General features: G+C 48.1%; 1 protein-coding gene across 1 annotated transcript; it reads left to right on the top strand.

Annotated features, from left to right (window-relative positions):
• The first annotated feature begins 1,278 nt into the window (after positions 1 to 1,278).
• LOC140365141 (tyrosine-protein kinase HCK-like) lies at positions 1,279 to 24,454 on the top strand. Its single transcript, XM_072451395.1, has 12 exons — positions 1,279 to 1,400; positions 9,587 to 9,632; positions 11,658 to 11,751; positions 11,827 to 11,922; positions 12,107 to 12,210; positions 15,131 to 15,280; positions 16,568 to 16,720; positions 18,120 to 18,302; positions 18,636 to 18,712; positions 22,788 to 22,941; positions 23,319 to 23,450; positions 24,211 to 24,454. Exons 1-12 carry the CDS (start codon positions 1,287 to 1,289, stop codon positions 24,411 to 24,413), a joined length of 1,506 nt encoding a protein of 501 aa, XP_072307496.1. The 5' UTR covers positions 1,279 to 1,286; the 3' UTR covers positions 24,414 to 24,454.

Here is a 24,454-nt window from a genome sequence, read left to right as displayed (position 1 = left end):
TGTACTTATATTTGTTATACTTATATTTGTTATACTTATATTTGTTGTACTTATATTTGTTATATATGTGTTATACTTATATTTGTTATACTTATATTTGTTGTACTTATATTTGTTGTACTTATATTTGTTGTACTTATATTTGTTGTACTTATATTTGTTATACTTATATATGTTATACTTATATTTGTTGTACTTATATTTGTTATACTTATATTAGTTATACTTATATTTGTTATACTTATATTTGTTGTACTTATATTTGTTGTACTTATATTTGTTATACTTATATTTGTTATACTTATATTAGTTATACTTATATTTGTTATACTTATATTTGTTATACTTATATTTGTTATACTTATATTTGTTATACTTATATTTGTTGTACTTATATTTGTTATACTTATATTTGTTATACTTATATTTGTTATACTTATATTTGTTATACTTATATTTGTTGTACTTATATTTGTTGTACTTATATTTGTTATACTTATATTTGTTGTACTTATATTTGTTGTACTTATATTTGTTGTACTTATATTTGTTATACTTATATTTGTTATACTTATATTTGTTGTACTTATATTTGTTATACTTATATTTGTTGTACTTATATTTGTTGTACTTATATTTGTTATACTTATATTTGTTGTACTTATATTTGTTGTACTTATATTTGTTGTACTTATATTTGTTATACTTATATTTGTTATACTTATATTTGTTGTACTTATATTTGTTGTACTTATATTTGTTGTACTTATATTTGTTATACTTATATTTGTTGTACTTATATTTGTTGTACTTATATTTGTTATACTTATATTTGTTGTACTTATATTTGTTATACTTATATTTGTTGTACTTATATTTGTTGTACTTATATTTGTTATACTTATATTTGTTGTACTTATATTTGTTGTACTTATATTTGTTGTACTTATATTTGTTATACTTATATTTGTTATACTTATATTTGTTGTACTTATATTTGTTGTACTTATATTTGTTATACTTATATTAGTTATACTTATATTTGTTATACTTATATTTGTTGTACTTATATTTGTTGTACTTATATTTGTTATACTTATATTTGTTGTACTTATATTTGTTGTACTTATATTTGTTATACTTATATTTGTTATACTTATATTTGTTGTACTTATATTTGTTGTACTTATATTTGTTGTACTTATATTTGTTATACTTATATTTGTTATACTTATATTTGTTGTACTTATATTTGTTGTACTTATATTTGTGTTTAAGGCGTGGCCATGGGCTGCACCGGCTCTAAGGACGAGGGAAGTGTGGGGAAAGACGCGGTGAAGGACGAGCAGAGCCAGAGCGCTCACTACGTCAAAGACCCGACCACCGGGATCAAGAACCCGGTGAGTTTATGTCAAAACGTTTGACAGGTTTTTATGATTTTCTAATTCTGACTTTGTTTGGTTTATTTGTACCTGTCGTGCAAATATATTATACTTTTACTCAGATCGAGCAAGTATTTGTGGAGAAAACGTTGAAAAATTTGTAGAATATGACCGGAATCACACCAGTGACATCACACCAGGGACACTCATACAGGAAGTGACATCACACCAGTGACACTCATACAGGAAGTGACATCACACCAGGGACACTCATACAGGAAGTGACATCACACCAGTGACACTCATACAGGAAGTGACATCACACCAGGGACACTCATACAGGAAGTGACATCACACCAGGGACACTCATTCAGGAAGTGACATCACACCTGGGACACTCATACAGGAAGTGACATCACACCAGGGACACTCATGCAGGAAGTGACATCACACCTGGGACACTCGTGCAGGAAGTGACATCACACCTGGGGCACTCATACAGGAAGTGACATCACATCAGGGACACTCATACAGGAAGTGACATCACACCTGGGACACTCATACAGGAAGTGACAACACACCTGGGACACTCGTACAGGAAGTGACATCACACCTGTGACACTCATACAGGAAGTGACATCACACCAGGGACACTCAAACAGGAAGTGACATCATACCAGGGACACTCATAGAGGAAATGACATCACACCTGGGACACTCATACAGGAAGGGACATCACACCTGGGACACTCATACAGGAAATGACATCATACCAGAGACACTCATACAGGAAGTGACCTCACACCAGGGAAACTCATACAGGAAGTGACATCACACCAGGGACACTCATACAGGAAATGACATCATACCAGAGACACTCATACAGGAAGTGACCTCACACCAGGGCCACTCATACAGGAAGTGACATCATACCAGGGCCACTCATACAGGAAGTGACATCACACCAGTGACACTCATACAGGAAGTGACATCACACCAGGGACACTCATACAGGAAGTGACATCACACCAGGGACACTCATGCAGGAAGTGACATCACACCTGGGACACTCGTACAGGAAGTAACATCACACCTGGGACATTCGTACAGGAAGTGACATCACACCAGGGACACTTGTACAGGAAGTTACATCACACCTGGGACACTCATACAGGAAGTGACATCACACCAGGGACACTCATGAAGGAATTGACATCACACCTGGGACACTCGTACAGGAAGTGACATCACACCTGGGACACTCGTACAGGAAGTGACATCACACCAGGGACACTTGTACAGGAAGTTACATCACACCTGGGACACTCATACAGGAAGTGACATCACACCAGGGACGCTCATACAGGAAGTGACATCACACCTGGGACACTCGTACAGGAAGTGACATCACACCTGGGACACTCGTACAGGAAGTGACATCACACCTGGGACACTCGTACAGGAAGTGACATCACACCAGGGACACTCATACAGGAAGTTAAATCACACCTGGGACACTCATACAGGAAGTTTCATCACACATGGGACACTCATGCAGGAAGTGACATCACACCTGGGACACTCATGCAGGAAGTGACATCACACCTGGGACACTCGTACAGGAAGTGACATCACACCTGGGACACTCGTACAGGAAGTGACATCACACCAGGGACACTCATACAGGAAGTTAAATCACACCTGGGACACTCATACAGGAAGTTACATCACACATGGGACACTCATACAGGAAGTGACCTCACACCAGGGCCACTCATACAGGAAGTGACATCACACCAGGGACACTCATACAGGAAGTGACATCACACCAGGGACACTCATACAGGAAGTGACATCACACCAGGGACACTCATGCAGGAAGTGACATCACACCTGGGACACTCGTACAGGAAGTAACATCACACCTGGGACATTCGTACAGGAAGTGACATCACACCAGGGACACTTGTACAGGAAGTTACATCACACCTGGGACACTCATACAGGAAGTGACATCACACCAGGGACACTCATGAAGGAATTGACATCACACCTGGGACACTCGTACAGGAAGTGACATCACACCTGGGACACTCGTACAGGAAGTGACATCACACCAGGGACACTTGTACAGGAAGTTACATCACACCTGGGACACTCATACAGGAAGTGACATCACACCAGGGACGCTCATACAGGAAGTGACATCACACCAGGGACGCTCATACAGGAAGTGACATCACACCTGGGACACTCGTACAGGAAGTGACATCACACCTGGGACACTCGTACAGGAAGTGACATCACACCTGGGACACTCGTACAGGAAGTGACATCACACCAGGGACACTCATACAGGAAGTTAAATCACACCTGGGACACTCATACAGGAAGTTTCATCACACATGGGACACTCATGCAGGAAGTGACATCACACCTGGGACACTCATGCAGGAAGTGACATCACACCTGGGACACTCGTACAGGAAGTGACATCACACCTGGGACACTCATACAGGAAGTTAAATCACACCTGGGACACTCATACAGGAAGTTACATCACACATGGGACACTCATACAGGAAGTGACATCACACCAGGGACACTCATACAGGAAGTGACATCACACCAGGGACACTCATGAAGGAAGTGAACTCACACCTGGGACACTCATACAGGAAGTGACATCACACCAGGGACACTTATGAAGGAAGTGACATCACACCTGGGACACTCATACAGGAAGTGGCATCACACCTGGGACACTCATACAGGAAATGACATCATACCAGGGACACTCATACAGGAAGTGACATCACACCTGGGGCACTCATACAGGAAGTTACATCACACCTGGAACACTCGTACAGGAAGTGACATCACACCAGGGACACTCGTACAGGAAGTGACATCACACCAGGGACACTCATACAGGAAGTGACATCACACCTGGGACACTCATACAGGAAGTGACATAACACCAGGGACACTCATGCAGGAAGTGACATCACACCTGGGACACTCATACAGGAAGTTACATCACACCAGGGACACTCATACAGGAAGTGACATCACATCAGGTACACTCATACAGGAAGTGACACCACACCTGGGACACTCGTACAGGAAGTTACATCACACCAGGGACACTCATACAGGAAGTTACATCACACCAGGTACACTCATACAGGAAGTGACATCACACCTGGGACACTCGTACAGGAAGTGACATCACACCTGGGACACTCGTACAGGAAGTGACATCACACCTGGGACGCTCATACAGGAAGTGACATCACACCAGGGAAACTCATACAGGAAGTGACATCACACCAGGGACGCTCATACAGGGAGTGACATCACACCAGGGACACTCATACAGGAAGTGACATCACACCAGGGCCACTCATGAAGGAAGTGACATCACACCAGGGACACTCATACAGGAAGTGACATCACACCAGGGACGCTCATACAGGAAGTCACATCACACTAGGGACACTCATACAGGAAGTGACATCACACCAGGGACATTCATTCCAGTCAAAGTTTATGCAGACTTTTTTGACGCTCTAAACATTAATTCAACAAAATAAAGTCGCTCTCATATATTTACATTTGTCGAATAATAAAAAATTGACATTCGATGAGTTTTGGCCCAGTGGTTGCTGGGTAATATCCTACTGTGATGTCATCAATTACAAACAGGAAGTGAAATGATAAACTGGTCACACAGAACTTTATTGCATTTGAGTTCAATGAGCAGCCCGACCTGTAGGGGGCGCTTTCACTTTCCATTAGAGCTGGAGGTGAACTGAGCTCTAAATGTCCCGTGTAAAAGCTTTAACTCTGCTCTTTAGAGACAGTGGAAGGTTCCGTTTTCTCACGTTGTGGCTCTTCTGCTCATCGTCCTCTGGTCTCGCTTTCCTGTTCCGCCGCTCAGACCCAAGAAAGAGGAAGTTCTGACATCTGTTTCCGACCTCCGACCTCAGATGTCAGATGTTTGCAGACTGTAGTTCTGAGTCAGTTGAAGGTTCCTCTGCCGTGTCAGTCAGATGTTTGCAGACTGTAGTTCTGGTCTGTTGAAGGTGCCTCTGCCGTGTCAGTCAGATGTTTGCAGACTGTAGTTCTGGTCTGTTGAAGGTTCCTCTGCCGTGTCAGTCAGATGTTTGCAGACTGTAGTTCTGGTCTGTTGAAGGTTCCTCTGCCGTGTCAGTCAGATGTTTGCAGACTGTAGTTCTGAGTCAGTTGAAGGTTCCTCTGCCGTGTCAGTCAGATGTTTGCAGACTGTAGTTCTGAGTCTGTTGAAGGTTCCTCTGCCGTGTCAGTCAGATGTTTGCAGACTGTAGTTCTGAGTCTGTTGAAGGTTCCTCGGCCGTGTCAGTCAGATGTTTGCAGACTGTAGTTCTGGTCTGTTGAAGGTTCCTCTGCCGTGTCAGTCAGATGTTTGCAGACTGTAGTTCTGGTCTGTTGAAGGTTCCTCTGCCGTGTCAGTCAGATGTTTGCAGACTGTAGTTCTGAGTCTGTTGAAGGTTCCTCTGCCGTGTCAGTCAGATGTTTGCAGACTGTAGTTCTGGTCTGTTGAAGGTGCCTCTGCCGTGTCAGTCAGATGTTTGCAGACTGTAGTTCTGAGTCAGTTGAAGGTTCCTCGGCCGTGTCAGTCAGATGTTTGCAGACTGTAGTTCTGAGTCTGTTGAAGGTTCCTCGGCCGTGTCAGTCAGATGTTTGCAGACTGTAGTTCTGGTCTGTTGAAGGTTCCTCTGCCGTGTCAGTCAGATGTTTGCAGACTGTAGTTCTGGTCTGTTGAAGGTTCCTCTGCCGTGTCAGTCAGATGTTTGCAGACTGTAGTTCTGGTCTGTTGAAGGTTCCTCTGCCGTGTCAGTCAGATGTTTGCAGACTGTAGTTCTGAGTCTGTTGAAGGTTCCTCTGCCGTGTCAGTCAGATGTTTGCAGACTGTAGTTCTGAGTCTGTTGAAGGTTCCTCTGCCGTGTCAGTCAGATGTTTGCAGACTGTAGTTCTGGTCTGTTGAAGGTTCCTCTGCCGTGTCAGTCAGATGTTTGCAGACTGTAGTTCTGAGTCAGTTGAAGGTTCCTCGGCCGTGTCAGTCAGATGTTTGCAGACTGTAGTTCTGGTCTGTTGAAGGTTCCTCTGCCATGTCAGTCAGATGTTTGCAGACTGTAGTTCTGAGTCAGTTGAAGGTTCCTCGGCCGTGTCAGTCAGATGTTTGCAGACTGTAGTTCTGGTCTGTTGAAGGTTCCTCTGCCATGTCAGTCAGATGTTTGCAGACTGTAGTTCTGAGTCAGTTGAAGGTTCCTCTGCCATGTCAGTCAGATGTTTGCAGACTGTAGTTCTGAGTCAGTTGAAGGTTCCTCGGCCGTGTCAGTCAGATGTTTGCAGACTGTAGTTCTGAGTCTGTTGAAGGTTCCTCTGCCGTGTCAGTCAGATGTTTGCAGACTGTAGTTCTGGTCTGTTGAAGGTTCCTCTGCCGTGTCAGTCAGATGTTTGCAGACTGTAGTTCTGAGTCAGTTGAAGGTTCCTCGGCCGTGTCAGTCAGATGTTTGCAGACTGTAGTTCTGGTCTGTTGAAGGTTCCTCTGCCATGTCAGTCAGATGTTTGCAGACTGTAGTTCTGAGTCAGTTGAAGGTTCCTCGGCCGTGTCAGTCAGATGTTTGCAGACTGTAGTTCTGAGTCTGTTGAAGGTTCCTCTGCCGTGTCAGTCAGATGTTTGCAGACTGTAGTTCTGGTCTGTTGAAGGTTCCTCTGCCGTGTCAGTCAGATGTTTGCAGACTGTAGTTCTGAGTCAGTTGAAGGTTCCTCGGCCTTGTCAGTCAGATGTTTGCAGACTGTAGTTCTGAGTCAGTTGAAGGTTCCTGGTCACTGGACGTTTCTGTCTCTTGTTTTAATTACAGATGATTCATAAATGGTCATAAAAACATAGTCGTCGTCTCGTTTGGTCTGATTGTGTTTGTTGTGTTTGTGTTCGATTTTAAAAAACGTGAGATCGATGAAGATGAAGAGCGTTCCCTTCCTCTGGACCTTATCTCAGAACTCTTGGTCTCAGAGTTTTTTCTCAAAATGAACTGCTCAAAATAAAAAGTGAGAAAACCTCGTCCAACACGTTTCACTTGGATCTGAAAATCGCTTTTTGATCATAATTTAGAGTCATTAATTGTCAGCCAGAGCAAGATATTTAGAGATCCAAACGAGAAATGACTTTAATGAAAGCTCAGACGTTACAACGAGAAAACAATGAAATAATGAGGAGAAAATGAGGAGAAAATGAGGAGAAAATGAGGAGGAAATGAGGAGAAAATGAGGAGGAAATGAGGAGAAAATGAGGAGAAAATGAGGAGGAAATGAGGAGGAAATGAGGAGAAAATGAGGAGGAAATGAGGAGGAAATGAGGAGGAAATGAGGAGGAAATGAGGAGAAAATGAGGAGAAAATGAGGAGGAAATGAGGAGGAAATGAGGAGAAAATGAGGAGAAAATGAGGAGAAAATGAGGAGGAAATGAGGAGGAAATGAGGAGAAAATGAGGAGGAAATGAGGAGGAAATGAGGAGGAAATGAGGAGGAAATGAGGAGGAAATGAGGAGGAAATGAGGAGGAAATGAGGAGAAAATGAGGAGGAAATGAGGAGGAAATGAGGAGGAAATGACGAGAAAATGAGGAGGAAATGAGGAGGAAATGAAGAGAAAATGAGGAGGAAATGAGGAGGAAATGAGGAGGAAATGAAGAGAAAATGAGGAGGAAATGAGGAGGAAATGAGGAGGAAATGAGGAGGAAATGAGGAGAAAATGAGGAGGAAATGAGGAGGAAATGAGGAGGAAATGAGGAGGAAATGAGGAGGAAATGAGGAGAAAATGAGGAGGAAATGAGGAGGAAATGAGGAGAAAATGAGGAGGAAATGAGGAGGAAATGAGGAGGAAATGAGGAGGAAATGAGGAGAAAATGAGGAGGAAATGAGGAGGAAATGAGGAGGAAATGAGGAGAAAATGAGGAGGAAATGAGGAGGAAATGACGAGAAAATGAGGAGGAAATGAGGAGGAAATTAAGAGAAAATGAGGAGGAAATGAGGAGGAAATGAGGAGGAAATGACGAGAAAATGAGGAGGAAATGAGGAGGAAATGAAGAGAAAATGAGGAGGAAATGAGGAGGAAATGAGGAGGAAATGAGGAGGAAATGAGGAGAAAATGAGGAGGAAATGAGGAGGAAATGAGGAGGAAATGAGGAGGAAATGAGGAGGAAATGAAGAGAAAATGAGGAGGAAATGAGGAGAAAATGAGGAGAAAATGAGGAGGAAATGAGGAGGAAATGAGGAGAAAATGAGGAGGAAATGAGGAGAAAATGAGGAGAAAATGAGGAGGAAATGAGGAGGAAATGAGGAGGAAATGAGGAGGAAATGAGGAGAAAATGAGGAGGAAATGAGGAGGAAATGACGAGAAAATGAGGAGGAAATGAGGAGGAAATTAAGAGAAAATGAGGAGGAAATGAGGAGGAAATGAGGAGGAAATGAGGAGGAAATGAAGAGAAAATGAGGAGGAAATGAGGAGAAAATGAGGAGAAAATGAGGAGGAAATGAGGAGGAAATGAGGAGAAAATGAGGAGGAAATGAGGAGGAAATGAGGAGAAAATGAGGAGAAAATGAGGAGGAAATGAGGAGAAAATGAGGAGGAAATGAGGAGGAAATGAGGAGAAAATGAGGAGGAAATGAGGAGGAAATGACGAGAAAATGAGGAGGAAATGAAGAGAAAATGAGGAGGAAATGAGGAGGAAATGAGGAGGAAATGGCGAGAAAATGAGGAGGAAATGAAGAGAAAATGAGGAGGAAATGAGGAGGAAATGAGGAGGAAATGGCGGTTAAAGCAGAAGTTCCTGTGTCGCGCTCACACTTGCTTTAAAGCTTCACTCTGTCACTTTCCTGCAGACGTGACTTTTACCCAGAATGTTCCACACTCGCCCCTCCACAGAGCTGACCCGTCTTTAAATTGTATGAAAATAAGATGAATTTGCACTTTTATGATTTAGTTTTGTTTAAATCAAAATAAAATGCCATGAATTTAATTATTTAGGTCCAATTTATGAATGAATCCAGTTTGTGCCGTTAAAGATTTTACAGGTTTTATTTGTTAAATGTTCAAATCCTGAATCAAAACTTTGTGTGAATTATGTTTTTGAACTTTTCTGTTTGTCTGTCGGAACCAGACGACGACGACGACGACGACGACCAGCGCCGTGAGCTCCTCAGAAGGTCAGTGTAACTCCTCCCACAGAGATATATGCTCCTCCCACAGAGACATATGCTCCTCCCACAGAGGCATGCTCCTCCCACAGAGATATATGCTCCTCCCACAGAGATATATGCTCCTCCCACAGAGACATATGCTCCTCCCACAGAGATATATGCTCCTCCCACAGAGACACGCTCCTCCCACAGAGGCATGCTCCTCCCACAGAGACATATGCTCCTCCCACAGAGATATATGCTCCTCCCACAGAGACATGCTCCTCCCACAGAGGCATGCTCCTCCCACAGAGACATATGCTCCTCCTACAGAGACATGCTCCTCCCACAGAAGCATGCTCCTCCCACAGAAGCATGCTCCTCCCACAGAGATATATGCTCCTCCCACAGAGGCATGCTCCTCCCACAGAGATATATGCTCCTCCCACAGAGACATATGCTCCTCCCACAGAGATATATGCTCCTCCCACAGAGGCATGCTCCTCCCACAGAGACATATGCTCCTCCCACAGAGATATATGCTCCTCCCACAGAGACATATGCTCCTCCCACAGAGACATATGCTCCTCCCACAGAGACATATGCTCCTCCCACAGAGACATATGCTCCTCCCACAGAGGCATGCTCCTCCCACACACATGCTCCTCCCACACACATGCTCCTCCCACACACATGCTCCTCCCACACACATGCTCCTCCCACACACATGCTCCTCCCACAGACATGCTCCTCCCACAGACATGCTCCTCCCACACACATGCTCCTCCCACACACATGCTCCTCCCACACACATGCTCCTCCCACAGACATGCTCCTCCCACAGACATGCTCCTCCCACACACATGCTCCTCCCACAGACATGCTCCAGTTTTCACATCTTAAAGTCCCTAATATGAAACGTTTGGGCCGTTTTTACACAGAAAATGTCTTATTTCTACATAAAAAAACACATTTCTTTCTTACATTTGTGTGAGAAATGACGGCAGAAGATTCACAACATTTCAGACCGTTTGAATTTTCACACATGAACAAAAGAATATAAGATATATAAGATATAATATATCATGATATAATGATACGACCAAAGTTCAGTCTCTCGTGGCGTTTGTCACAAAGTTCAGATCTGTTTCCGTTCTCTTCAGATATTTCACTTTTGAACAGTTTATGAGGAAATGGACTATTTTTATCAAACCAGGAAGTAATGAAATACACAAAGTACGAGGAAGTACTGCACAGCCACTTTGTATGTAATATTATCTGACTTCCTTCATCAGTAACACACTTATCTGTAGTTCTGGTACACACTTGTATGTAGAGTATATGAAGTGTGTAGTTCTGGTACACACTTGTATGTAGAGTATATGAAGTGTGTAGTTCTGGTACACACTTGTATGTAGAGTATATGAAGTGTGTAGTTCTGGTACACACTTGTATGTAGAGTATATGAAGTGTGTAGTTCTGGTACAAACTTGTATGTAGAGTATATGAAGTGTGTAGTTCTGGTACACACTTGTATGTAGAGTATATGAAGTGTGTAGTTCTGGTACACACTTGTATGTAGAGTATATGAAGTGTGTAGTTCTGGTACACACTTGTATGTAGAGTATATGAAGTGTGTAGTTCTGGTACACACTTGTATGTAGAGTATATGAAGTGTGTAGTTCTGGTACACACTTGTATGTAGAGTATATGAAGTGTGTAGTTCTGGTACACACTTGTATGTAGAGTATATGAAGTGTGTAGTTCTGGTACACACTTGTATGTAGAGTATATGAAGTGTGTAGTTCTGGTACACACTTGTATGTAGAGTATATGAAGTGTGTAGTTCTGGTACACACTTGTATGTAGAGTATATGAAGTGTGTAGTTCTGGTACACACTTGTATGTAGAGTATATGAAGTGTGTAGTTCTGGTACACACTTGTATGTAGAGTATATGAAGTGTGTAGTTCTGGTACATGTGTAGTTCTGGTACATGTGTAGTTCTGGTACATGTTTGGAGGGCGTGGCCTCAGGTGTTTCTTCTCCTCAGGTGAAAGTGCGGCCATTGCGCTCTACGACTACGAGGCCATTCACGATGGAGACCTGGGATTCAAGAAGGGAGACAAGCTGAAAATCCTGGAGGAGTGAGTGAAGCTGAACATCTGAACACTGAACATCTGCACTTCTGCACATCTGATGGTTCCTCTGCGTTTTTACAGATCTGGTGAATGGTGGAAAGCCAGGTCCATAAGTTCAGGCCAAGAAGGATTCATCCCCAGTAACTATGTGGCCAAGGACACTCTGGAGACAGAAGAGTGAGCCTCCTCTGACCTCTGACCTCTGAGCCTCTCCTCTAACTTCTGATCTCTGTGGCCCTCCTCTGACCTCTGTGGTTCTCCTCTGACCTCTGATTGCTCTGTGATGAAACTTGTGATGACCCTTGTAATGACCCTTGTGATGACCCTTGTGATGACCCTGTCCCTCTGGTGTGTCCTGCAGTTGGTTCTTCAAAGGCGTGAGCAGGAAGGACGCTGAGAGGACACTTCTGGCCCCTGGAAACAAGATGGGCTCGTTTATGATCCGAGACAGCGAGACCACCCAGGGTGAGTTCAGAGTTTAGAGTTCAGAGCGGTCCTAACGCCCCCTGTAGAGGTCCTAACGCCCCCTGTAACGGTCCTGGTCCTAACGCCCCCTGTAGAGGTCCTAACGCCCCCTGTAACGGTCCTGGTCCTAACGCCCCCTGCTGAGGTCCTAACGCCCCCTGTAGAGGCCCTAACGCCCCCTGTAGCGTCCTAACGCCCCCTGTAGCGTCCTAACGCCCCCTGTAGAGGTCCTAACGCCCCCTGTAGTGTCCTAACGCCCCCTGTAGAGGTCCTAACGCCCCCTGTAGCGTCCTAACGCCCACTGTAGAGGTCCTAACGCCCCCTGTAGTGTCCTAACGCCCCCTGTAGTGTCCTAACGCCCCCTGTAGTGTCCTAACGCCCCCTGTAGAGGTCCTAACGCCCCCTGTAGTGTGCTAATGCCCCCTGTAGAGGTCCTAACGCCCACTGTAGAGGTCCTAACGCCCCCTGTAGTGTCCTAACGCCCCCTGTAGAGGTCCTAACGCCCCCTGTAGTGTGCTAATGCCCCCTGTAGAGGTCCTAACGCCCACTGTAGTGTCCTAATGCCCCCTGTAGAGGTCCTAATGCCCCCTGTAGAGGTCCTAACGCCCCCTGTAGTGTCCTAACGCCCACTGTAGAGGTCCTAACGCCCCCTGTAGGGTCCTAACGCCCCCTGTAGAGGTCCTAACGCCCCCTGTAGTGTCCTAACGCCCACTGTAGTGTCCTAATGCCCCCTGTAGAGGTCCTAATGCCCCCTGTAGAGGTCCTAATGCCCCCTGTAGAGGTCCTAACGCCCCCTGTAGTGTCCTAACGCCCACTGTAGAGGTCCTAACGCCCCCCGTAGCGGTCCTAACGCCCCCTGTAGCGGTCCTGGTCCTAAAGCCCCCTGTAGCGGTCCTAACGCCCCCTGCAGCGGTCCTAATGCCCCCTTTAGAGGTCCTAACGCCCCCTGTAGCGGTCCTAACGCCCCCTGTAACGGTCCCGGTCCTAACGCCCCCTGCAGCGGTCCTAATGCCCCCTTCAGAGGTCCTAACATCCCCTTCAGAGGTCCTAACATCCCCTGTAGCGGTCCTAACGCCCCCTGCAGCGGTCCTAACATCCCCTGTAGCGTCCTAACGTCCCCTGCAGCGGTCTTAACGCCCCCTGTAGCGGTCCCGGTCCTAACGCCCCCTGCAGCGTCCTAACACCCCCTGCAGCGTTCCCGGTCCTAACACCCCCTGCAGCTGTCCTAACACCCCCTGCAGCGTCCTAACGCCCCCTGCAGCGGTCCTAACGCCCCCTGCTGAGGTCCTAACGCCCCCTGTAGCGGTCCTAACGCCCCCTGCTGAGGTCCTAACGCCCCCTGCTGAGGTCCTAACGCCCCCTGTAGAGGTCCTAACACCCCCTGTAGCGTCCTAACGCCCCCTGTAGAGGTCTTAACGCCCCCTGTAGCGGTCTTAACGCCCCCTGCAGCGGTCCTAACATCCCCTGTAGCGTCCTAACGCCCCCTGCAGCGGTCTTAACGCCCCCTGTAGCGGTCCCGGTCCTAACGCCCCCTGCAGCGTCCTAACACCCCCTGCAGCGTTCCCGGTCCTAACACCCCCTGCAGCGGTCCTAACACCCCCTGCAGCGGTCCTAACGCCCCCTGTAGCGGTCCCGGTCCTAACGCCCCCTGCAGCGGTCCTAACATCCGCTGTAGCTGTCCTAACGCCCCCTGCAGCGTTCCCGGTCCTAACGCCCCCTGCAGCGGTCCTAACATCCCCTGTAGCGTCCTAACGCCCCCTGCAGCGGTCCTAACATCCCCTGTAGCGTCCTAACGTCCCCTGCAGCGGTCTTAACGCCCCCTGTAGCGGTCCCGGTCCTAACACCCCCTGCAGCGTTCCCGGTCCTAACATCCCCTGTAGCGTCCTAACGCCCCCTGCAGCGGTCCTAACATCCCCTGTAGCGTCCTAACGTCCCCTGCAGCGGCCCTAACGCCCCCTGTAGCGGTCCCGGTCCTAACGCCCCCTGTAGAGGTCCTAACGCCCCCACCTCAGCAGGGGGCGTTAGGACCTCAGCAGGGGCCGGTAGGACCTCAGCAGGGGGCGTTAGGACCTCTACAGAGGGCGTTAGGACCTCTACAGGGGGCGTTAGGACCTCTACAGAGGGCGTTAGGACCTCTACAGGGGGCGTTAGGACCTCAGCAGGGGGCGTTAGGACCTCTACAGGGGGCGTTAGGACCTCAGCAGGGGGCGTTAGGACCGCTGCAGGGAGCGTTAGGACCTCAGCAGGGGGCATTAGGACCTCTAGAGGGGGCGTTACGACGCTGCAGGGAGCGTTAGGACCGCTGCAGGGGGCGTTAGGACCGCTGCAGGGGGCGTTAGGACCTCTACAGGGGGCGGTAGGACCTCAGCAGGGGGCGTTAGGACTGCTACAGCGGATGTTAGGACCGCCCCCTGCAGCGGTCCTAACGCCCCCTGTAGCGGTCCTAACACCCCCTGTAGCGGTCCTAACACCCCCTGCAGCGGTCCTAACGCCCCCTGTAGCGTCCTAACTCCCCCTACTGAGGTCCTAACGCCCCTGTAGCGGTCCCGGTCCTAACGCCCCCTGCAGTGGTCCTAACGCCCCCTGCTGACGTCCTAACGCCCCCTGTAGAGGTCCTAACGCCCCCTGTAGCCTCCTAACGCCCCCTGTAGAGGTCTTAACGCCCCCTGTAGAGGTCCTAACGCCCCCTGTAGCGTTCTAACGCCCCCTGTAGAGGTCCTAACGCCCCCTGTAGCGTTCTAACGCCCCCTGCAGCGGTCCTATCGTCCGCTGTAGCAGTCCTAACGTCCCCTGTAGAGGTCCTAACGCCCCCTGCAGCGGTCCTATCGTCCGCTGTAGCAGTCCTAACGTCCCCTGTAGTGGTCCTAACGCCCCCTGCTGAGGTCCTAACGCCCCCTGCTGGTGCTTCTGTGTGTTTCAGGCAGTTACTCGCTGTCGGTGCGAGACTTTGACCCTCAGGCCAGAGACACGGTCAAACATTACAAGATCCGCACTCTGGACAACGGAGGATTTTACATCTCTCCACGGATCACGTTCTCCTCCCTCCAGGAGCTCGTGTCCCACTACAAAAGTACGTTTGTATCAGGTGCTCGTGTCACGTTAGTTTTGAAGTTTTGTGCAGCCTCCTTGGCATCTAGAGTACAAAGCACGTGTGTAACCCTGATGCCCCGCCTCATGTGTAACCCTGATGCCCCGCCTCATGTGTAACCCTGATGCCCCGCCTCATGTGTAACCCTGATGCCCCGCCTCATGTGTAACCCTGATGCCCCGCCTCATGTGTAACCCTGATGCCCCGCCTCATGTGTAACCCTGATGCCCCGCCTCATGTGTAACCCTGATGCCCCGCCTCATGTGTAACCCTGATGCCCCGCCTCATGTGTAACCCTGATGCCCCGCCTCATGTGTAACCCTGATGCCCCGCCTCATGTGTTACCCTGATGCCCCGCCTCATGTGTAACCCTGATGCCCCGCCTCATGTGTTACCCTGATGCCCCGCCTCATGTGTAACCCTGATGCCCCGCCTCATGTGTAACCCTGATGCCCCGCCTCATGTGTAACCCTGATGCCCCGCCTCATGTGTAACCCTGATGCCCCGCCTCATGTGTAACCCTGATGCCCCGCCTCATGTGTAACCCTGATGCCCCGCCTCATGTGTTACCCTGATGCCCCGCCTCATGTGTAACCCTGATGCCCCGCCTCATGTGTAACCCTGATGCCCCGCCTCATGTGTAACCCTGATGCCCCGCCTCATGTGTAACCCTGATGCCCCGCCTCATGTGTTACCCTGATGCCCCGCCTCATGTGTAACCCTGATGCCCCGCCTCATGTGTTACCCTGATGCCCCGCCTCATGTGTAACCCTGATGCCCCGCCTCATGTGTAACCCTGATGCCCCGCCTCATGTGTAACCCTGATGCCCCGCCTCATGTGTAACCCTGATGCCCCGCCTCATGTGTAACCCTGATGCCCCGCCTCATGTGTTACCCTGATGCCCCGCCTCATGTGTAACCCTGATGCCCCGCCTCATGTGTAACCCTGATGCCCCGCCTCATGTGTTACCCTGATGCCCCGCCTCATGTGTAACCCTGATGCCCCGCCTCATGTGTTACCCTGATGCCCCGCCTCATGTGTAACCCTGATGCCCCGCCTCATGTGTAACCCTGATGCCCCGCCTCATGTGTTACCCTGATGCCCCGCCTCATGTGTAACCCTGATGCCCCGCCTCATGTGTAACCCTGATGCCCCGCCTCATGTGTAACCCTGATGCCCCGCCTCATGTGTAACCCTGATGCCCCGCCTCATGTGTAACCCTGATGCCCCGCCTCATGTGTAACCCTGATGCCCCGCCTCGTCCACAGAGCAGGGCGATGGGCTCTGCCAGGCCTTGACCTCGGCCTGTCTCAGCCCCAAACCAGAGAAGCCCTGGGAGAAAGACGCCTGGGAGATTCCACGCTCTTCACTGAAGCTCGACAGGAGGCTCGGGGCGGGGCAGTTTGGAGAAGTCTGGATGGGTACAACAACACAACACAACAACAACACAACACAGTAACACAACAACAACACAACACAGTAACACAACAACAACACAACACAGTAACACAACAACACAACAACACAACAACACAACAACACAACACAACAACACAACAACACATAACACAACAACACAACACATAAAACAACACAACAACACAACACAACAACACAACAGCATAACACAACACAACACAACAACAACACAACAACACAACAACACAACAACACAACACAACAACACAACAACACATAACACAACAACACAACACATAAAACAACACAACAACACAACACAACAACACAACAGCATAACACAACACAACACAACAACACAACAACACAACAACACAACACCACAACAACACCACAACACCACAACACATAACACAACAACACAACAACACACAACACAACAACACACAACACAACAACATAACACAACACAACAACAACACACAACACAACAACACACAACACAACAACATAACACAACAACACAACAACACAACAACACAACAACACAACACAACAACACAACAACACATAACACAACAACACAACACATAAAACAACACAACAACACAACACAACAACACAACAGCATAACACAACACAACACAACACATAACACAACAACACAACAACACAACACCACAACAACACCACAACACCACAACACATAACACATAACACAACACAATAACACCACCACAACACAACAACACATAACACAACAACACAACAACACACAACACAACAACACACAACACAACAACATAACACAACACAACAACAACACAACAACACAACAATACATAACACAACAGCACAACAACACAACCACACAACACATGACACAACACAATAACACAACACAATAACACTACACAACACATAACACAACACAACAACACAATAAAACAACACAACCACACAACACAATAACACAACACATGAAACAACACAATAACACAACACATGACACAACACAACAACACAACACATAACACAACACAACAACACAACCACACAACACAATAACACAACACATGAAACAACACAATAACACAACACATGACACAACACATGAAACAACACAATAACACAACACAACCACACAACACATGACACAACACAATAACACAACACATGACACAACACATGAAACAACACAATAACACAACAACACAACCACACAACACAGCACATGACACAACACAATAACACAACACATGACACAACACATGACACAACACATGACACAAAACAAACAACACACTAACTCCACCCGTTCCACGTGTTCAGTCTCGTCACGTGTTCAGTCTCGTCACGTGTTCAGTCTCACACTCTAACCTGGGTGTTCTGGGTCGGCAGCGACATACAACAAACACACGAAGGTGGCGGTGAAGACCATGAAGCCGGGCACGATGTCGGTGGAGGCGTTCATGATGGAGGCCGACCTGATGAAGTCGCTCCAACACGACAAACTGGTGCGACTCAACGCCGTCGTCACCAAAGAAGAGCCAATCTACATCATCACCGAGTACATGGAGAAAGGTGAGAAGGTCAGAGGTCAGGGTGGAGAAAGGGTGGAGGAACAGTAGAGAAAGGGTGGAGAAACAGTAGAGAAAGGGTGGAGAAACAGTAGAGAAAGGGTGGAGAAACTGTAGAGAAAGGGTGGAGAAACTGTAGAGAAAGGGTGGAGAAACTGTAGAGAAAGGGTGGAGAAACTGTAGAGAAAGGGTGGAGAAATTGTAGAGAAAAGATGGAGAAACAGTAGAGAAATGGTAGAAAAATGGTGGAGAAAGGGTGGAGACCTGCTTGAGACGCTCTGGATCTGTGAACACGCTGCAGCTTCGTCCTGAACCTTCTCTGAACTCTTGTCTTCAGGAAGCCTCCTGGACTTCCTCAAGAGCGATGAAGGAAACCGTGTTCTGCTTCCAAAACTCATCGACTTTTCTGCTCAGGTAAAACAACACACAGCGCCTCCCGGTGGTGTCAGGGGGCTCCGCACATGACACACAACACACAGCGCCTCCCGGTGGTGTCAGGGGGCTCCGCACATGACACACAACACACAGCGCCTCCCGGTGGTGTCAGGGGGCTCCGCACATGACACACAACACACAGCGCCTCCCGGTGGTGTCAGGGGGCTCCGCACATGACACACAACACACAGCGCCTCCCGGTGGTGTCAGGGGGCTCCGCACATGACACACAACACACAGCGCCTCCCGGTGGTGTCAGGGGGCTCCGCACATGACACACAACACACAGCGCCTCCCGGTGGTGTCAGGGGGCTCCGCACATGACACACAACACACAGCGCCTCCCGGTGGTGTCAGGGGGCTCCGCACATGACACACAACACACAGCGCCTCCCGGTGGTGTCAGGGGGCTCCGCACATGACACACAACACACAGCGCCTCCCGGTGGTGTCAGGGGGCTCCGCACATGACACACAACACACAGCGCCTCCCGGTGGTGTCAGGGGGCTCCGCACATGACACACAACACACAGCGCCTCCCGGTGGTGTCAGGGGGCTCCGCACATGACACACAACACACAGCGCCTCCCGGTGGTGTCAGGGGGCTCCGCACATGACACACAACACACAGCGCCTCCCGGTGGTGTCAGGGGGCTCCGCACATGACACACAACACACAGCGCCTCCCGGTGGTGTCAGGGGGCTCCGCACATGACACACAACACACAGCGCCTCCCGGTGGTGTCAGGGGGCTCCGCACATGACACACAACACACAGCGCCTCCCGGTGGTGTCAGGGGGCTCCGCACATGACACACAACACACAGCGCCTCCCGGTGGTGTCAGGGGGCTCCGCACATGACACACAACACACAGCGCCTCCCGGTGGTGTCAGGGGGCTCCGCACACAACACACAGCGTTGTGTGTTGTGTGTGTGTGTGTGTGTGTAAAATGTTGTGTTGTGTCAGACCGCAGAGGGGTGTGTGCGTTGTGTGTAATGTTGTGGGTCGTGTGTGTTGTGTCAGACTGCAGAGGGGATGTGTGTGTTGTGTGTGTGTTGTGTGTCAGAACCTAGAGGAGATGTGTGTGTTGTGTGTGTGTGTTGTGTGTGTTGTGTGTTGTGTTGTGTGTCAGACCGCAGAGGGGATGTGTGTTGCGTTGTGTGTGTAACGTTGTCTGTTGTGTTGTGTGTAGACTGCAGAGGGGATGTGTGTGTGTGTTGTGTGTAACGTGTGTTGTGTTGTGTAGACTGCAGAGGGGATGTGTGTGTGTGTGTTGTGTGTAATGTTGTGTTGTGTTGTGTAGACTGCAGAGGGGATGTGTGTTGTGTGTAATGTTGTGTTGTGTAGACTGCAGAGGGGATTTGTGTGTGTGTTGTGTGTAATGTTGTGTTGTGTAGACTGCAGAGGGGATGTGTGTTGTGTGTAACGTTGTGTTGTGTAGACTGCAGAGGGGATGTGTGTGTGTGTGTGTAATGTTGTGTGTTGTTGTGTAGACTGCAGAGGGGATGTGTGTGTGTAATGTTGTGTGTTGTGTGTTGTTGTGTAGACTGCAGAGGGGATGTGTGTGTGTAATGTTGTGTGTTGTGTGTTGTTGTGTAGACTGCAGAGGGGATGTGTGTGTGTGTAATGTTGTGTGTTGTGTGTTGTTGTGTAGACTGCAGAGGGGATGTGTGTGTGTGTAATGTTGTGTGTTGTTATGTAGACTGCAGAGGGGATGTGTGTGTGTGTAATGTTGTGTGTTGTGTGTTGTTGTGTAGACTGCAGAGGGGATGTGTGTGTGTAATGTTGTGTGTTGTGTGTTGTTGTGTAGACTGCAGAGGGGATGTGTGTGTGTAATGTTGTGTGTTGTGTGTTGTTGTGTAGACTGCAGAGGGGATGTGTGTGTGTAATGTTGTGTGTTGTTGTGTAGACTGCAGAGGGGATGTGTGTGTGTGTAATGTTGTGTGTTGTGTGTTGTTGTGTAGACTGCAGAGGGGATGTGTGTGTGTAATGTTGTGTGTTGTGTGTTGTTGTGTAGACTGCAGAGGGGATGTGTGTGTGTAATGTTGTGTGTTGTTGTGTAGACTGCAGAGGGGATGTGTGTGTGTAATGTTGTGTGTTGTGTGTTGTTGTGTAGACTGCAGAGGGGATGTGTGTGTGTGTAATGTTGTGTGTTGTGTGTTGTTGTGTAGACTGCAGAGGGGATGTGTGTGTGTAATGTTGTGTGTTGTGTGTTGTTGTGTAGACTGCAGAGGGGATGTGTGTGTGTGTAATGTTGTGTGTTGTGTGTTGTTGTGTAGACTGCAGAGGGGATGTGTGTGTGTAATGTTGTGTGTTGTTGTGTAGACTGCAGAGGGGATGTGTGTGTGTGTAATGTTGTGTGTTGTGTGTTGTTGTGTAGACTGCAGAGGGGATGTGTGTGTGTAATGTTGTGTGTTGTGTGTTGTTGTGTAGACTGCAGAGGGGATGTGTGTGTGTGTAATGTTGTGTGTTGTGTGTTGTTGTGTAGACTGCAGAGGGGATGTGTGTGTGTGTAATGTTGTGTGTTGTGTGTTGTTGTGTAGACTGCAGAGGGGATGTGTGTGTGTAATGTTGTGTGTTGTGTGTTGTTGTGTAGACTGCAGAGGGGATGTGTGTGTGTGTAGTGTTGTGTGTTGTTGTGTAGACTGCAGAGGGGATGTGTGTGTGTAATGTTGTGTGTTGTGTGTTGTTGTGTAGACTGCAGAGGGGATGTGTGTGTGTAATGTTGTGTGTTGTGTGTTGTTGTGTAGACTGCAGAGGGGATGTGTGTGTGTAATGTTGTGTGTTGTGTGTTGTTGTGTAGACTGCAGAGGGGATGTGTGTGTGTAATGTTGTGTGTTGTGTGTTGTTGTGTAGACTGCAGAGGGGATGTGTGTGTGTGTAATGTTGTGTGTTGTGTGTTGTTGTGTAGACTGCAGAGGGGATGTGTGTGTGTAATGTTGTGTGTTGTGTGTTGTTGTGTAGACTGCAGAGGGGATGTGTGTGTGTAATGTTGTGTGTTGTGTGTTGTTGTGTAGACTGCAGAGGGGATGTGTGTGTGTGTAATGTTGTGTGTTGTGTGTTGTTGTGTAGACTGCAGAGGGGATGTGTGTGTGTGTAATGTTGTGTGTTGTGTGTTGTTGTGTAGACTGCAGAGGGGATGTGTGTGTGTGTAATGTTGTGTGTTGTGTGTTGTTGTGTAGACTGCAGAGGGGATGTGTGTGTGTGTAATGTTGTGTGTTGTGTGTTGTTGTGTAGACTGCAGAGGGGATGTGTGTGTGTGTAATGTTGTGTGTTGTGTGTTGTTGTGTAGACTGCAGAGGGGATGTGTGTGTGTGTAATGTTGTGTGTTGTGTGTTGTTGTGTAGACTGCAGAGGGGATGTGTGTGTGTGTAATGTTGTGTGTTGTGTGTTGTTGTGTAGACTGCAGAGGGGATGTGTGTGTGTGTAATGTTGTGTGTTGTGTGTTGTTGTGTAGACTGCAGAGGGGATGTATGTGTGTGTAATGTTGTGTGTTGTGTGTTGTTGTGTAGACTGCAGAGGGGATGTGTGTGTGTAATGTTGTGTGTTGTGTGTTGTTGTGTAGACTGCAGAGGGGATGTATGTGTGTGTAATGTTGTGTGTTGTGTGTTGTTGTGTAGACTGCAGAGGGGATGTGTGTGTGTAATGTTGTGTGTTGTGTGTTGTTGTGTAGACTGCAGAGGGGATGTGTGTGTGTAATGTTGTGTGTTGTGTGTTGTTGTGTAGACTGCAGAGGGGATGTATGTGTGTGTAATGTTGTGTGTTGTGTGTTGTTGTGTAGACTGCAGAGGGGATGTGTGTGTGTGTAATGTTGTGTGTTGTGTGTTGTTGTGTAGACTGCAGAGGGGATGTGTGTGTGTAATGTTGTGTGTTGTGTGTTGTTGTGTAGACTGCAGAGGGGATGTGTGTGTGTGTAATGTTGTGTGTTGTGTGTTGTTGTGTAGACTGCAGAGGGGATGTGTGTGTGTAATGTTGTGTGTTGTGTGTTGTTGTGTAGACTGCAGAGGGGATGTGTGTGTGTAATGTTGTGTGTTGTGTGTTGTTGTGTAGACTGCAGAGGGGATGGCGTACATCGAGCAGAGGAACTACATTCACAGAGATCTTCGCGCTGCAAACATCCTGGTGAACAAGGCCCTGGTCTGTAAGATCGCCGACTTCGGCCTGGCCAGGATCATCGAGGACAACGAGTACACGGCCCGAGAAGGTGCTAATCCAGGACTAAACCAGGACTAAACCAGGTCTAAACCAGGACTAAACCAGTTCTAAACCAGGTCTAAACCAGGTCTAAACCAGGTCTAAATCAGGTCTAAACCAGGCCTAAACCAGGTCTAAACCAAGTCTAAACCAGGCCTAAACCAGGTCTAAACCAGGTCTAAACCAGGTCTAAATCAGGACTAAACCAGGTCTAAACCAGGTCTAAATCAGGTCTAAACCAGGACTAAACCAGGATTAAACCAGGTCTAAACAGATTAAAAAGACAGAACTTCAAATGGAGCAAAGCCATAAAAAGTATACTTTTGAAAAGTAGTGAAAATACACACAATTTATTCAAAAAGTTTGTAACAAACTTGTTTTTCGTAGGAGCTAAATTCCCCATAAAGTGGACGGCTCCTGAGGCCATAAACTTCGGCTCCTTCACCATCAAGTCCGACGTCTGGTCCTTTGGGGTCCTACTGACCGAGATCATCAGCTACGGACGCACCCCGTACCCAGGTAAGAGCGGCCATTAATGATGACATCACAGCTACATGCACCCCGTACCCAGGTAAGAGCGGCCATTAATGATGACATCACAGCTACATGCACCCCGTACCCAGGTAAGAGCGGCCATTAATGATGACATCACAGCTACATGCACCCCGTACCCAGGTAAGAGCGGCCATTAATGATGACATCACAGCTACATGCACCCCGTACCCAGGTAAGAGCGGCCATTAATGATGACATCACAGCTACATGCACCCCGTACCCAGGTAAGAGCGGCCATTAATGATGACATCACAGCTACATGCACCCCGTACCCAGGTAAGAGCGGCCATTAATGATGACATCACAGCTACATGCACCCCGTACCCAGGTAAGAGCGGCCATTAATGATGACATCACAGCTACATGCACCCCGTACCCAGGTAAGAGCGGCCATTAATGATGACATCACAGCTACATGCACCCCGTACCCAGGTAAGAGCGGCCATTAATGATGACATCACAGCTACATGCACCCCGTACCCAGGTAAGAGCGGCCATTAATGATGACATCACAGCTACATGCACCCCGTACCCAGGTAAGAGCGGCCATTAATGATGACATCACAGCTACATGAATAACAAAGGTCTAGATCCAAGTTACCTCTGTGGGAAAATAGTTAAACCTCATGAGCAGCAAACGTCTCCTTGGCCGTTTTGGAGAAAATGATCTTGTCAGGAGGGACGTGTCAGCGGGCGTGGTCTCATGTGTCGCTCTTGTCCTCAGGGATGACAAACCCCGAGGTGATCCGCGCTCTGGAGAAAGGTTACCGTATGCAGCGTCAGGACCGATGTCCCTCTGAGCTGTACGAGATCATGCTGGAGTGTTGGAAGAACAAACCCGAGGACAGACCCACCTTTGACTATCTGCAGAGCGTCCTCGAGGACTTCTACACCGCCACCGAGAGCCAGTACCAGCACCAGCCCTGAAGACAGCACCCGCCCTGAAGACAGCACCCGCCCTGAAGACA

The sequence above is a fragment of the Eucyclogobius newberryi genome, unplaced genomic scaffold (genome assembly GCF_026437365.1).
Source record: "Eucyclogobius newberryi isolate DKJ021-1_F unplaced genomic scaffold, fEucNew1.0.hap1 SCAF_185, whole genome shotgun sequence".
NCBI classification, from domain to species: domain Eukaryota; kingdom Metazoa; phylum Chordata; class Actinopteri; order Gobiiformes; family Gobiidae; genus Eucyclogobius; species Eucyclogobius newberryi.
This window is presented reverse-complemented; position numbering and strand designations above follow the sequence as displayed.

Excerpts from the sequence above, each read along its gene's own strand:
- LOC140365141 (XM_072451395.1), top strand. The coding sequence starts at position 1,287 with ATGGGCTGCACCGGCTCTAAGGACGAGGGAAGTGTGGGGAAAGACGCG. Across the intron at positions 11,752-11,826 it reads AAGCTGAAAATCCTGGAGGA|ATCTGGTGAATGGTGGAAAG; the intron begins GTGAGTGAAGCT and ends GCGTTTTTACAG. Across the intron at positions 16,721-18,119 it reads GTTTGGAGAAGTCTGGATGG|CGACATACAACAAACACACG; the intron begins GTACAACAACAC and ends CTGGGTCGGCAG.